This window comes from Rhineura floridana, chromosome 16, assembly GCF_030035675.1.
Source record: "Rhineura floridana isolate rRhiFlo1 chromosome 16, rRhiFlo1.hap2, whole genome shotgun sequence".
Taxonomy (NCBI): Eukaryota; Metazoa; Chordata; class Lepidosauria; order Squamata; family Rhineuridae; genus Rhineura; species Rhineura floridana.
In genome coordinates, this window is record NC_084495.1 from 36,240,081 (window position 1) to 36,256,189 (window position 16,109).

Sequence of the window (16,109 nt, forward strand, 5' to 3'; positions counted from 1 at the left end):
GAGGTAGAGCACCTGGTTAGTATGCAAAAGGTCCCAGGTTCAATCCCAAGCAACTCCAGCCAGGGCTGGGGGAGACTCCGTATGCACACCTGAAATCCTGGGGAGCCAGTGCGGACAGTATCCTGGTCAGTGTGGACAGGACTGATCTAGATGGGCCAATAGTCTGACCAGAGCTTGGAAAAGTTACTTTTTGAACTACAACTCCCATCAGCCCCAGGCAGGTGGCTGGGGCTGATGGGAGTTGTAGTTCAAAAAAGTAACTTTTCCAAGCTCTGAGTCTGACTTTGTATAATGCCACTTCCAGGGCTCCTATTTAAACCAGTCCTTTTTATTCAGAACCATCAGGACTGGGATCTTACATTATTTTTGGGGGGGGGAGGGTTTGAAATGCAGCGCAGTGCCAACGTACAAGCGCTGCGTGCAGAAAGGCCCAGGTTTCACTCCTGACCGATAGGTCTGGGACTGATCCTTGTCTGGAACCTTGGAGAGCCGCTGCCAGTTCTTGTAGGCAGTGCAGAACTGGATGAACCAATGGCCTGACTCTGTATAAAGCAGCTCTGCGTACCCCTGGGAGAGGCAGGGAAGGGAGATGGCTCTCCCATTGCACCTCCTGAGTTGCTTCCTCGCTAGACCCCTTTCTCTGACGATGGGAGGCGTAGTCCAAAACCTCTGGAGGGCACCAGGTTGAGAAAGACCGGAGCTGAAAGCATCGCCTGGGTGAATCTTCCACTGTTTCTGCTCCTTCTCTCCTTTTAATTGCAATAACTCTTGTTTTTGTCTCCCAGGATTCCTCATCGTTATGTTCACAAAAGGGTGGCGTCATAAAGCAAGGCTGGCTCTACAAGGCCAACGTCAACAGCACCATCACAGTCACCATGAAGGTGAGAGCTGCTGAGCCAGGCACCTGAGATTCTGATTTTCTGGAGAAGTGGGTTCAAAGGTCTAGATGTTCAGGAAAACGTTATTGTAGCTGTGTTCACATTTGTAGGGCAGTCCAATATCTCAGAGAGGAGGTCAGGTCTCCTGCTCCCCTGGTGCATTCACTATAGCTGCCCAATTTCCCTGCTTATTAAAGTTTGATAGAAATATCTGTGGGCTATAGGTATGCTCTTAAACCGCAAGGGTTTTTGCCTATTAGTGAATGATTTATTTCATTTATGACATCCCGTAGCAATTTACAGTAAAATAACATATATAAAAAGTTACATATATAAAAACATTTTTTAGAAAAACAAATTTTTTATATAACAACAGTTTAAAACAAGAGCATGTCCCTAAAATCAGTTCAAATCCAAAATAGTTATCAACTGGGATAACGTTTTTAGAAGGCTTGTTGAAAGAGGAACAATGATGAGAGTTGTAGTCCAGATGGATGTAGTCCAGATGGAGGAGATCATGTTGGCTACCTCTGCAGTAAGCCCTAAAACATCATGTCTTAGAACAGGGATGGGGCATCCTGTGGCCCTCCAGATGTTATTGGACTCCCACTCTCATCAGCCCCAGCCAGCATGGCGGGGTCAAAGTCAATGGGAGTTGGAGTCCAGCAATGTCTGGAGGGCACCATGTTGGGTACCCTTGTGATAGGGGTTTATTCAGTTAGGTGTGGAGAGGGAGAAATCCCATCCCCTCTCCAACCCACACTTCATAAGGTGGTGGTCAGGAGACTCCAGATCTTCATTGCTTGGCCAAAGGCCAAGTGTAGTCATTCCATGGAGGTACCGTAACATAAGTTGAACTCATAGCTCAGAATATAGAATAGAATCATACAATCATAGAATTGTAGAGTTGGAAGGGGCCTATAAGGCTATCGAGTCCAACCTCCTGCCCAATGCAGCAATCCAACTGAAAGCATCCCCGGCCAGTGGCTGTCCAGCTGCCCCTTGAAGGCCTCCAGCGTTGGAGAGCCCACCACCTCCCTAGGTCATGGGTGCCATTGTCGTACTGCTCTAACAGTTAGGAAGTTTTTCCTGATGTTCAGTTGATATATAATTAAAACATAACCTAATAACCTATTGCTTTTAATTTAGTCCTGTTACTATTACAGTATCTCAACTAACTGAATGTGTTGTGATCAGGGCAATAGGTCTAGGGGAATGGATCTTGACCTGGATGGTTGAAACAGTAGAATAATATATTGGTTTCCCTCCCCCCCTTTTTTTTTTCTTTGGCGTGGAGGGCAGGTGTTCAAGAGAAGGTACTTCTATTTGACGCAGCTCCCCGATGGCTCATACATCCTTAACTCCTACAAGGATGAAAAGACTTCTAAGGAATCCAAAGGCTGCATCTTCCTGGATTCATGCATTGATGTTGTGCAGGTAAAAACTTGCAAAGGATGCACTTAAATAGGGAGGAGCACACCATCCTGTGCATTCCTGCCCACCCCCCAATCTGCAGTTTTAAGTGGCACAATCCACATACAGGTTAATCTCCCCAGTGAAAACCAGGCCAATTCATCAGGAGTGGGGGACACCGCAGCGGCCTTCTCGATGTTGCTGGGCTCCAGATCCCATCATCCCCAGCTGGCGTGGCCAGTGGGCAGGGCTGATGGGAGCTACAGTCCAGGAGCATCCACAGGTTCCCCAACTTACCCATAGACAGTCTCCACCCTTGCCATGGGCCGTGCCAGGAGTCCAGCGCCTCCCCTTTGCCTTTCTTCCTGCAGTGCCCCAAGATGCGCCGCAACGCATTTGAGCTCAAGATGCTAGACAAGTACAGCCACTATCTGGCCGCCGAAAGCGAGCAGGAGATGGAGGAGTGGTTGGCAACCTTGCGAAAGATCCAGATCAACGCTGAGAGCTTGGTGGCAGAGAAGAAGGAGGCGGTGGAATCCATGCCAGGTTAGTTTGTGACAGAGCCAGGGCCTCTGTGTAGCTTTTGCTCAGGGGCTGGGGCGGGGAACTCCAGGCCCGAGGGCCAAATGCAGCCCTCCAGGCTAGTGGTGGCAGCCGGCTGCATCTTAGTGGGGCAGTGGAATCCACCCTGGGTTTTAGTCTGAATTTTTATTTGTTTGTTTGTTTGATTGATTTATATCCCTCCCTTCCTCCCAGTAGGAGCCCAGGGCGGCAAACAAAAGCGCTAAAAACACTTTAAAACTTCATAAAAACAGCCTTTAAAATATATCGAAATAAAGCAACTTTAAAAACATTTTTTACAAAGCATTAAAAACGTCTTTCAAAAAAAGCTTTTAAAACATCTTTTTTTAAAAAAGGTTTAAAAACATGTTAAAGAGCAATTCCAACACAGTTGCTGAATCACCTTGGGCAGCTCCTTGAAAATTTGGACTAAAACCCGGAGCAGATCCCACTGCCCCACTGGCATGGAGCCCCCAGCTGCCACTGCTCTCTATCTGACCCTCGCGACTCTCCCCAGGCCACCCCCCCTTCCTGCAGCCCTCACTGGTCCTGTTTCAAACCCTCCTTGAGTGTTTTGGCCCTTGCACTCTGATAACCCCTCATCTTTGCCTGGGCGGAGAACAGAGAGGAGGGGGTGCAGAAACTACTGCTCCTCCCAGTTTTTCTGGCCCCTCCCACCGCTCGCATGTGGTCCCTGGTAGATTGCCCTGAAGGGAATGTGGCCCTTTGGCTAAAAAAAAGCTCCCCATCCCTGCTCTACCCAGAGGTGGGGGGGTCTTCCTTTTTTCACAGGATTCAGAAGCATGGCTGACTTCTCTGCAGCCTGCAAAGGCTGCGTCCTCAGGCTGTGCCAGGCTCCCACCTGTCTTTGCTGTGGAACAGTCCACGCTGTTTTGCCTTCATGTTGAATATTGACCTGGAGGGTTATTTTACTTTCCCAAGATGAGTAGAGACGTGCCTTAAGAAGAGAGAGTGGGCTGCTTTTTTCTTTTGCCTCTAGGACCAAGCCCCCTGCCTCCTCACTGCCTGGCTTCTGCAGTGCACTTTGCACATCTTCTTATCAGCAAACCCAACAGTGGTTGACTCATCATCTGCCCTGCCCCTTCGCCGCAATTTTTTTAAAAAATTTTTTTCAAAGTGCCCCATATATGTTACGGCAATCGATCATTTGTTTGTCTGCTTGTTTACATATTTACATAAGAATATTTTATGGTGGAGTACAGCCTATAAAAATAAAATCAGTAAGAACAAACATAAAGACATCGATAAAACATCAATAAATGGACTGCCTTCAAGTCTCTTCCGACTTGTGGCTACCCTATGAATAGAGTTTTCATGGTAAGCGGTATTCAGAGGGGGGTTACCATTGCCTTCCTCTTGAGGCTGAGAGGCAGTGACTGGCCCAAGGTCACCCAGTGAGCTTCATGGCTGCGTGGGGATTCGAACCCTGGTCTCCCAGGTCGTAGTCCAGCACTCTAAGGACTATGCCACACTGGCTCTCAGTACATCAGTAAATACAGATGGGTTAAAAAGAAAATATTCAAATTGCAAAGGCGTGTCTAAACAATAACAGCTGTCACAAGATGTGTGAAAGAAGGGAGAGTTGGTTCTTATTTATTTATTTATTGCATTTGTATACCGCCCCATAGCGGAAGCTCTCTGGGCGGTTTACAACAATTAAAAACATTAAAAACAAATATACAAATTTAAAAACACATTTTTAAAAACAATTTAAAAAACACATGCTAAAATGGTTCTTGCTGAACCTCTCTTAATAAGGAGTTCCACAGGGCAGGGCCTACCGCCACTAAAGGGACACTCAGTTCGTGCTGAAGGCAAACTGACCCACAGGGGCATGGAGAAGCAGAAGTGCCTCATCAGAAGATCTCAGCAATTGAGGTGGAGCGTAAGGGACCAGATGATCCTTAAGACACTTTGGGGCCAAGTTGTTTAGGGCCTTGTGAATTATCATAACTATCTTCTGACCCAGAAATAATGCCTTGGTTTGGGGAGGCGGAGAAATCAGACCACTGGTCTATCTAGCTCAGAATTGTCTGCACTGACTGGCAGCAGCTCTCCAGGGTTTCAGACAGGGGTCTCTCCCAGCCCTACCTGGAGATGGGTGGGATTGAACTTGGGTCCTCCTGCATGCAAGGCAGATGCTGTGCCACTGGGCTATGCCCCTTCTCCTAAAAATCAAGTTTTATAATGGGGAAGAATTGCTCCATTATAGGGAAGATCTGTGGGGCTGCGAGGCGCCAGCCAGCCAGCGCTCTGCGCAACAGACTTTGGCTACAAACAAGCAGAACCGGATTTCATTTCCCCATCTCAACGCAGGTGGCAGTTGGGTCCCTCTGATGAGAAATGCCGGGCATACCTCAAGAGCGCTGTTTCCCAAAATTCATGGCAGTGCAAATTTCAGACATCCCTAGATCTAAAACATACCAACAAAAAACCCTTAAAAGCCAGTTTAAAATAAATATTCTACATGGACTTTGGAATGCCAGCAGGGTAAGGACTGAGGCAAAGCTTTTGGGCCCCCACAGAGAAGGCCCCGTTGCACTTCCCTAGGTGAGGAACTTGTCTCGTGCAGAGATGGTCAAATGCACGCCCTCCACCCTTCCTGTTTGGTGCTGTGTCGCAGTTCTCTCTGTCTCCAAAACAACTCGTTGATCAGAGAATAGCCCCTCTGAGGGTTGAGTGGAGCAGGGCATCACTGCAGCCCGAGTGTTGTGTACGAGAAAGTTACTGGGACATGACCTCGCTTGTTGGATTGGAAACTCCTGGCTGGTTTCCAGGCATGCCTGTCCAGTTTCCCAGTGTTGTGTTTGTGATGGAGCCCGCGCTGGAACTGTTGCGCCCAAACGGGCTGGCCAGGCGCCTCTGCAGTATTTGCAACATCTGCTTTTTGTGACTTTACAGATGATGAATCGAGCAGCCAGGGAAAGTCAGAGAACATCCTGGAAAGCTTAGAGAGGAGCATGCATCCGGAGCTGATGAAGGTAGTCCTGCCGCTTGCAGCTCTTGCAAGTCACGGGGAGGGGAACAGAACTGGCGTAGGCAAGCTTCCAAATGATCTTTGGGAAACTAGCTCAGTCCTTTCTTCGAGATTTCCCTGGGAGCCAGGCCCATCTAACACATTTAAGTGTCTTCACCGCTAGAAGAGCTTGGAAAGTTCATTTGCTTTAGTGCTGGATCCAAATAGCTAAAAAGTCTAAATGGGTAGACTAAGGATGGACTCCAGCTCCCATCATCTCTCTCGGTGCCCAAATGAAAAAAATTGGGGTTTTTTGCCAGAACGGCTGCCACCAACCTGGTGCCATCCAGATATTGATGGGTGAGGCCATTCAGTGCATGCAGAAGAAAATACTTCTTCACACAGTGCAGTTTCACTATGAAATTCGCTCCCAAAGGACGCTGTGACGGTCACCAACTTGGATGGCCTTTAAAAGACGATTGGACAAATCCATGGAGGATAAGGCTATCCGTGGCTACTAACAGCGATGGCTATGTTCTACACCCACCCTCAGAGGCAGTACGCTTCTGAATAGCAGTTGCTAGAAACCGCAGGAGGGGAGTGTACTCTTGCGCTCAGCTCCTGCTAGCTGGCTTCCCATAACGGGCATCTGGTTGGCCACTGTGAGAAGGATGCTGGACTAGATGGGCTGATCCAGCCGCAAGGCTCTTCATACATTTTTTTTCTTATTGGCATTTCTGTCATGCACTTCAGCTGGAAAAGGCTCACAGATGAGCTTCCCAATATCCATGAGAAGACGGCCCTCAGGCTCATCCTCTGAGTGGCACAACACAAAAGGAAAAGGGACTGGAAGGAGAAGAGGGGAAAAGCAAGCTCAGGCATTAACATTTTGGTGCAGAAATCTTGTAGTGAACAGCACGAATGGGAAAAAAGTGCAGAGGAGCCAAAAGTTTGCTGAAGAGGCCCTGCGGTCCCATCTCTGTCCCTTTTCCGTAGGCCAGTGAGGAAAGCCATTGGTCAGGAATGATGGGAGATGTAGTTCAAAACATCTGGAGGGCACCAGGTTGGAGAAGGCTGCACTAGAAATTGCCAGGGTGGGAGAAATGCAATGTGGGCACATAAATGACCCTGAAATTTTGCAAATCCAGATGATTTGGGGGGTTTTCCACCCAAAGAACATGGAGCAACCTACTTTCCTTTCTCTTTATTCTGTGCAATCATTCGCTTACCAAAAGCCCCCTCCTGATGGAGAGAATTTCTCCTCTGATGGGGCCTGTCCTTCCTCTGACCTCTTGCTGATGCGTGCCTTTTCTTTGTCAGTATGGAAGAGAAACTGAGCAGCTGAACAAGCTCAGCAGAAACGACGGGAGACAGAACCTCTTCTCCTTCAACCCAGAAGTTCAGGTAATTCCTTCAGCAGCCGTCGCAGCACACGCACAAGGCTTCCAGATGTGCTTTGCTTGAGTAGAAAGCCTCTTGACTGTCCTTGGTGTGTGTCTTGCAACGCCGTGACTTTTTCTCCAGTGAGAGGAATTAAAATGTACTCCTCAGGAGTCCCCGTCCCTCCCATTCCATTCATGGCATCGCTTCCTTTATTTGCTTAAATTCATTTACGGTGCAATCCTATTCATGCTTACTCAGAAGTCAGTCAGTTGTTTCCAGAGGAACTTATTCCCTAGTGAGTGTTATGTACTAGTTATGATTAGAGATGGAGGGGAAATTCAGTCCTGCTTGCATTTTGATGCAGACGTAACAATTTGCACTTTTTGAAACAATATCCTTCAAAATTCACTCTTCTTTAAATGTTGCAGTGCAGTTCTCTAACCAAATAATGTGTGCAAAAATGCATACATGAGGAAAGTTAGCAGAAAAATGCATATAATGATGAAAGTCACATACAACAATGCATTCAACAAGAGGAAATTGCTTGGAAAAATGAGAGCATTTGGCAACATTATGTACAGGCATAGGCAAAATGCACACTAAAATGCTGATGAATTGACTGCTTCTTTTAAAGAAAAGGGCAAACTGATGCAGAAATGTTGAAAGCTGAACTTAAGATTGGAAAAATTAGAAACGAAGGGGAGCCGAAATTGACAGGCTCCTCCATCCTTAGCAGGGATGGCAGTATACTACCTCCATGATCAGAAGCGGAATGCCTCTGGATACGTGCCGCTGGGGATCAACAGTTGAGAATGGGCTGCTGCGCTTAGGTCTTGCTTGTGAGCTTCCCAGAGAACAGAGGGGTCCCAGCTCAGTGGCAGAGCACCCTCCTTGCTTGCAGAAGGTCCCACGGTCAGTCACTCGTGTCTCCAACTAGGGCAGGCAACGTCCCCTTGTCTGAAACCGTGGAGAGTCGCAGTCAGTGCAGACAGGACTGAGCCAGGTGGGCCAATGGTCTCGATCAGTGCAAGACAACTTCCTGTGTGCTTTCCACATGGCCACTGTGGGAAACGGGTCTGGCTCAGCACAAAAGAAGCTTCCTAAGTGCAGACGCTTTGCTAGTTTCTTTATAAGCGGTTGTGCAAGAAGGAGGCACCATTAAGTCTCCAGAGCTGTCCTTTCCCAAGGGCGCCAGCCTTAAATATCTCACTGTTTGAGGAAGTTGCTGAGCTGAACATAAATGTAAATACAGCGTTCTTTCTTCCTTAGAGGTTGGATTTCTCTGGAATAGAGCCGGACGTGAAACCTTTTGAGGAGAAATGCAGCCGACGCTTCCTGGTGAACTGCCACGCCTTGACTTTCAACCTCCTTGCTCACCTGAACGACCACTCCGAGGGCCCGCCTACAAACGTACGCCCCAGGGCCACGATCCGCAAGCGCTTCTTGTGTGTTGAAGTAATCCGTAGAGCCAACTGTGTCCACGCTGGTCAAGGGTGACGAACCTGAGGCCCTCCAGAGTTTCTTGGCCTCCATTTCCCATCAGCCCCAGCCAGCATGGCCAATGGTCAAGGATGATGGGTGTTGTAGTCCAACAACATCTGGAGGACACCAGCTTAGCTACCCCTGATTTAGACAGGTAATCGCCATCATTGCACTCCCCCAGCATTTCCCTTTTCCTGCTGTCAGCCTCCGCTGGAGGGGAGATGAAGGAGCCAGCCGTAAACATCTAGCCTGGCGAGAAGACCGTTCTCCCTTGTACTTAAGATCAGTTGCAGAAACTCCTTGGTGGGCAGTGAAGACCAGCAACTTTATTGTCTGTTCACTTTCTTTTTGCTCTGTACTTCAAGGCGGTATTCAACTAACCCATTTCCATCAGCGCAAGGACTGCTGGCAGTGCAGCAGGACTCCCCCCCCTTTCTGCTCCCCTCCATGTTCTTTGTGCCCTCCCCAAAGGGTTGGGAGGATGCCTAGAGCAGATTTAGGGGGAGAGGGGGAAAAGTTCCATTGCTCAAGCATAAATCCTTGCGCTGATGGAAGTATTTGCTTAGCACTACATGGAATACAACCCTAAGTATTTCTGGGTTGTTGCTTTTATAATGTTGAATTCATTTTGTGTTTGCTAAATTGGTGGTTTTTGTCTTCTTTGAATTTATTGCTGTGTTTTGCAAAGTGCTTTCTTTCCCACCCTCCAGCCCCCAGTGTCTTGTATTTTGATAATGTGCATGTTTATTGGAAACCGCTTTGGGCACAGATCGCTGCGTTAAAAGCAGCAGATAAATAAAGTCCATCGATCAGTCAGTCGAACAGTCCTGCCTTTCAGTGTTATGTCTACCTGGTCAAGGTACAAAAATAGTTAGAATGGAAGGACACAATAAGGATCCACAAAACAATTCGAAATACAGTAGGGCCCCGCTTTTCGGCATTCCGCTAATAAGGCAGTTTTCAAATAGAGTAAGGCCCCACTCATACGGCGCTTGTTCCGCTTTCACAGCGTTTTTCTGGCGTCAGGCGCCATTTTATTGACGGAGTTTCATTTTTCAGCAGGTTTCGCTTTTCGGCGAGGGTCTGGAACATAACCCACCATATGAGGGGGCCCTACTGTATAATTAAAACCAGCTTAAGCATTTTTTTTAAAAGCCTGAGTATAAAAAAGAAATGATTGCCAAAAAGATGGCCAGTGAGCCAGCATTCGAAAGACAGAAAGCTCATTCTTCCATTGCCAGCCCCTAACTTCTAAAGCAGGTTCTGGGGGACCTTTGGCCCCCCCTGATGTCGCTCAGCCTCAACTCCCATCAGCCCCAGCAAACATGGCCAGGGGCCAGGAATGATGGGAGTCGTAGTTCAGCAACACGAGGAGGGCCAAAGTTCCCCCCACACTCATTCTAAAGACACTCAATCTCTCAACACATGGGCAGCTTCATATAAGAGAAGGACGTTCTTTGGCTATTGCACAAGCATATTTGTTTTTTAAAAACATAAATGTGACCGTTTTCGTTCTAATATCCAGGTGGAGCCATTTTTTCTCAGCCTTGCCCTGTTCGATTTGAAAAGCTGCTGCAAGATTTCGGCAGATTTCCACGTGGACTTGAATTCTTCACCTGTGAGGGAGATGCTTCATAACACTTCTGCCCAAGATTCCGGAAACAACAGCCACTCCCTTCATGGAATAACTGAATTTCGCTTGTGCTATGTAAAGCAAGTAAGGGATTTACCATTCTGCCTGTGTCGGAAAATCCAGCATGACCAATACACCTTGGGGCTGAGGAACAGGATGTTGAACTTGCTAGGGCTTGGCTGGCCTTTGGGAAGAGAAGGGGGGGGTCTGTTTCCTGGATTCTCCTGGCAGCTGATTGGCCACCAGGAAGGTGGGCATGGGTTGGGTCCTGGCTACTTCACAGAGAGAAGAAAAGGTTGGGCTAATGCACAACCTGAATGGCCAGTGTTAAATTGAATACCACCATTGGCCACCATTCTCTGGATGCATAGATTGGTGTCGCTCTATCCCCAGATCTCTATGGTGCAAGGCTTGTGTGCCGTGACTGGGAATTAGAGTGGCATCCACTTCAGTGTAACAGGGGAAGTGCCAGCAAGGTCTGCAATAGGCTTGTACCCCTACCCAGGAATATAGGAAGCAGCCTTATACTGAGTCAGGCCAATGGTCCATCTAGCTCAGTATTACCTACACTGACTGGCAGCGGCTCTTAAGGATTTTAACCATGTCTCTCTCCCAGCCCTCTCTGGAGATGATGGGGATTGAACCTGGGACCTTCTGCACGTGAGGCAGATGCTCTGCCCCGGAGCTACGATGGCTCTTCCCTGCTTCCTGTCAGCCCATCTTGCCCTTTAAGGAGCATGATTTTAACTTGCGGAGCCTGGGACAGGGGAATCTCAGGCCCAGGGGCCAAATGTGGCCCTCCAGTCCTTTTCTTTTGGCCCTTGGTACTCTCCTCAGGCCACATGCCCTCATTGTTCCTTCCTCGCAACCCGAGTGTTTCTGCCTGGCTGGAATGTCTCCTTGATGCCTCTTGGCCTGATCTTCCCAGCTCACTCTACAGGACTATACCTGCCCAACATCTCTCTCTCTCTGCACCCCTCTGCGTATGTAGCTGTTAAGTTGCCAGGTGGCATCTTCCCAAATTAACAAGCAGGCTCTCACAGCCTGCTTTGTGCCTGTGACTGACAGAGTGTCGCTTCTAGGATCTCACGCTCTGCCTACTCTTTTATGTGAAGGGGGCCTTTTCTGTGACAAACCCACACACAGAGATTTTCCTCGTCGCCCGGGTGGAGAAGGTGCTGCAAGGAAGCATTACACACTGTGTGGAGCCCTACATCAAGGCCTCCGACCCCGTGAAGGTACGTTGAGTCACAGCTAGGTGGATTCATCACACTGTCGGACTGGAAAGAGCATTCCTCCAGAGCAGAAAAAGCAAAGAATGTGGTAGCGGGAGTAGAATTCTATTTCCTGAAAATCTCAGGTTTCCTTTAAAAAAAACAAAACCACATACCAAGTTTCTAGCTCTTGTGAGCATCAAAGGCATACTTGAAAGTGTGTAGGTAATCCTTGCTCAAATGTCAGATTCTAAGTGGCTGGGGATAGGAATGGGAGAATTTTGCTAAAATTGAATGTGGCACTGAACTTCCCCATAGTGCACACATTCGCTATCTTTGCGGGCAGCCCCTGACTGCTGTGAACTTCCATGGCTTTTCCTGTCACCGGATTATTTTAAAACCACATGGACTATAAAATTATTATCTTTATACTCCCTGTGCTGTGTTGCTGTGCTAACATGAAACTGAGCAGCATGGGCCTTTGCTTTGCTAAGGTGAAACTGACCAGCATGCTTTTTTGCTTTGCTAACATAAAAGTGACCAGGCAATATCTGGCTTTCTCCCAGGGCTACTGGGGGGGGAGGGGGGCAGAGGCAAAGAGATCAGTACAGTTCAGGAGGAAGAGGAGGCAAAGGGCGGGATTGGGTGGGTGGACATGGGACAGAGAGAAAGCCACTTTCCTTTCCAAAAGGAAAACATTGTTAGAAATAATGATAACAATAATGTTATTTTTGGGGGATGGAAAAAAACCAAATCTGTAAAAGCAAAGGATTGCAGGAAAATAACGAAAATGGATTGTGACCACCTGCTAGTTTGGCAGAATGCAATCTGAACTGGCACCACTCAATGGATCTATTACAAGTTGGGGATGTCCTTCACTGTCCTTGCCTCTGTAGCGACTAGCAAAAGTATGTATAATAGCAGAGGTAATAGAAAAAAATGTGCAAAACAGAAGAAAATATGCAAGGAATTCAAAATGTGCAAGATTTGTGTTGCCTACATACAAGTTTACTTTAGTGCAGAGTACACACATCTTTGCCCAGCAGCACAGTTTCTGCCTATGTGAAAGAGTAAGTATGTTGGTGGCCGAAAACTGGATGATGAAGGGAGTACCAGATGCTGTCATTAGTCTGTTCACCTGGAGGCAATCTTCCACTCACCCAAGGCGAATACCAGATTGCACCTCTGCTATAATGGCCTTTCTTTTTCTTCCAGTTATTGGCCATAATGGGTGGTCTTTTCCTCTGTCTTAGAAATAACCCTGGCTCGTGTTTTCATCTGCTTGATTTTCACCTTGCTTTGGAAATCCAGACCAGTTTGACCTACATCTGTCTTGTTTCCTGCCTTACAGACTGCACAGAAGGTCCACAAGTTCGCCAAACTGGTGTGCAGCCGTCTCGGCCAATACAGGATGCCCTTTGCTTGGGCCGCCAGGTGAGTGTGTGTTTGAGATGCTCTCGACTCAGCTTTGCTTTCTCCGCTTTGTGTATACCGAGGATGGGGAGCCGCAGACCCCAGGGGTCAAATGCGGCCCTCTCGGCCTCTCTGTCTCGGCCTTCGAAACACTCTCTAGGCCACCACTCTCTAGGCCACACCCGTCACGTCCTGCTTCACCCCTTCTTGGGTGTTTGGTCCTGGCTGGGACTCTGATCCTGCCTCTTGCTTTCCTGGATGGAGAGAGGGAGAGGGAGAGAGAGGGAGGGAGGGAGGGAGAGAGGGAGAGAGAGAGGCGTGTGTGTGTGTGTGTGTGTTTAGAAAGCAGCCAGCTGTGTCAAGGTAAAATGTTTATCTGTTGCTCTGGCCACTTTTCCCTTTGGCTCTGCCCACCACTGGCATGTGGCTCCCAGAAGGTTGCCCAGATGGGAATGCGGCCCTTGGGCTGAAAAAGGTTCCTCATTCCTGGTGTAGTAAGGGGGAAAGGGTGGGAACCACATTCCCGTCATTGTGATGCTAGGAGGGTTTGCCACAGAGGATTTTGCTGGAGTTTTGGGTAGATATATATTGCAGCAGAGTGCAGAAATAACTGGTCTGTTAGGGCTGGTAGTTGAAAGAATAAAGAAACTTAAGGTTTGTTACTACAGAGAGGTAAAGTCATATATGCTGAAGCAGCCGTTGGTTTCCCCTGAGGGAGCCTCTATCAGCTAACTGAGAACAAAGACTGGAAGAGAAGGGGGGGGAGCAAAGTTTGCAAAAATAGCAAACACTTCAGAGAAGGAATCAGCAGGGGGGAGAATATATTGTCTTTCTGTGTATCGCCCCACACTGGTTCAGATCACTTGTTACATGCGTTGGTGCTTTACTCCCAACAGATTTCAGTTGCCTAGGTAGGCCTGGTTGGGATTAACCCATGCCTCGTCAGTGTTGCTGGTTCTGGAGGCCTGTGCCCTCCCTTCCCAAGAACTTCCTTTAAACACTCTACCCCAGAAGTTTACTTCCTTAGGCCTCAAACTGTATTGCATACTGACCTGGGTCGGCCCTGGGTCTAGAATAAGGCCAAATCGAGGTTTCACTTTTCTTCCTGTTTTCAGTACTTTCAAAGAAATGCTAGAAGATTCCCAAGCAAAATCCACCTGCTCACATCCCTGTCAGTTTATTGTCCTCCTAAAAGGCCCAGCTTGACACTCCCTTGACACCTTTTTCTTTTGTTCACTGGCACTCTGCCAACCTCATCTCCATAGCAGCTCCAACAGCAGCTGTTTGTAAAAGATGCTGAATATCGAATGCCTGTAAGTCTTGTCATTTAATTGCAGTTTGATCTTTTGGCCTGAAAAGAAGAGAAGAGAAAAGTACCCTTCCCCAATTTTTGCTCTGAGCTATAATCACAAGCTGGCATCCTGTATATACTCTGATGCATTGATTTTCATACAGCATTTAAATATCTGCTCCTGCGCAAAATGTCTTTGTTCCTGGAGTGCAGTTATGTGCTACAGCAGGAGTAAGAAACTTTTTACCCTCCTGATGTTGCTGAACTACAACTCCCATCATCCCTGCCCATTGCCCCTGCTTGCTGCGCCTGATGGAAGTTGTAGCTCAGCAATATCTGGAGGGTCGAAGGTTTCCTACGCCTGTTTGAGAGCATGAGCTCAATGCAGCATTGCAGTGGCTCATACTGAGGTACAGGGAAGTTTCTGGGGTGCCCACATACTGCTGGAGGTGTGGAAGTTCACAAGCAATAATCTTGGTGCCATATCGCAAGGTGACCTTACATCAGCCTTCGCCACTCTGGGGTTGCCCAGATGTTAGACTCCAGTAACCATCAGCTTTGCAGCCTGAGGCTGGTGAGAGATCTAGTCCCAAAATTTAGGGGGCATAAGGTTGGTGAAGGCATGATAAAGGCAAGGAGTGTAATCCAGTTGAAGCCGGGGGGAGGGGCTATAAGGAAACTGAATGAATATTGGGGACCCTGCAGAAGTGGCTTGAGCCCATAGTACCCATTTAACAGTTTCAGTGTTTCTTGATTGCTTTTCCTCCAGAACTCTGACTGCAGATGTATATTTGCCAAAGTTGTGTCACTTAATCATGAGGACTAGAACATTCTGCCTTTAGTGGCCTTGACATCTAAGCAAAGGGCGGGGAACCTATGGCTGTCCGGGTATTGCTGGGACTTACAGCTTCCATCATCCCAGATCGTTGGCCGTGTTGTCTGGGGCTGATCGGAGATTCCGGTGGGCACCAGGTTGGGGAAGGCTTCCTTAAATTGCTGTTTTGCATCCCTTGCATCAGCACAACTGTGTTGCATCCAGAACCAGTGCAACAGTTTTGGTTCACTAGAGACTGCACCCTCCCCAACCCACAAATGCTAGAGTTGCAATCGTAAATTCAGTAACTGTCAGGGAGCCACTCTTCAGCAGCTCCCAAACTCTGCCATCTCCCTCTGCCTAATGGTAGAGCTGGCCCCAGTCGCACAGGCTCGCTGCAGGCATCTCCCAAGGGGATGAACCTTTTTTGCTTTCTTGGATCTTCTGGGCAGGTAGAACTACCAGCCCGTGACAGCCATTTCTTTTGGGGCAGCTTTACCAAGACACAGCAGGACATGAACAAAGTATTTGGGTAGTCCACTCCTGTGGGCATCACAGGCTGCTGGGTGCATAACCCTTTAGTTTAGCAGGCAGCCCCTCCCCCCTCCCCCTTCAAACCAAACAAAAGGCTACTGATAGGAGGAGCCTGACCCCTAGTGGCTAGAAAACCAAAATTTCACCTGAAACAGCACGTAAAGTTTCTGCCTAGCTGAAAGCTCCAAGACCGTTAGGTGAGTCCTGAATGATCAGACCAAACATTCAGATTCCTGTTTTCCAAAGAGATCAAATGGGTGCTGGAAAAGGGCAACCAAAATGATCGAGGGGCTAGAGCAGTTTCCCCAGGAGGAAAAGTCACAGCGTCAAAGGGCTTTTTAGTTTAGAGAAAAGGCGAGCGAGAGGTGACATGATAGACGTGTATAAGACTATACATGATGTTGAGAAAGTAGAGAAGAGACATTTCCCCCCCTCTCTGGTTTAATGCCACAACTCGGGGACATCCCACAAATCTGAATGTTGATGACAGCAGCCTCTGGAGGGTGTCAGAGGTTC

General features: G+C 48.1%; 1 protein-coding gene across 6 annotated transcripts in view; it reads left to right on the plus strand.

Moving 5' to 3' along the window:
* The window catches only part of DOCK11 (dedicator of cytokinesis 11), a 111,919-nt gene that overhangs the window by 23,652 nt on the left and 72,158 nt on the right, over positions 1–16,109 (plus strand). For all 6 annotated transcript variants that reach the window (XR_009759331.1, XM_061599024.1, XM_061599020.1 and 3 more), the window contains exons 6-14: positions 786–881; positions 2,181–2,315; positions 2,663–2,837; positions 5,775–5,854; positions 7,150–7,233; positions 8,482–8,622; positions 10,220–10,411; positions 11,443–11,565; positions 12,893–12,975. Coding sequence is in view for 5 of the 6 variants with exons in the window: in XM_061599024.1 (XP_061455008.1) it covers positions 786–881; positions 2,181–2,315; positions 2,663–2,837; positions 5,775–5,854; positions 7,150–7,233; positions 8,482–8,622; positions 10,220–10,411; positions 11,443–11,565; positions 12,893–12,975 (1,109 nt within the window). In the remaining variant the exon portion in view is untranslated. The remainder of the gene's footprint in view (positions 1–785; positions 882–2,180; positions 2,316–2,662; positions 2,838–5,774; positions 5,855–7,149; positions 7,234–8,481; positions 8,623–10,219; positions 10,412–11,442; positions 11,566–12,892; positions 12,976–16,109) is intronic.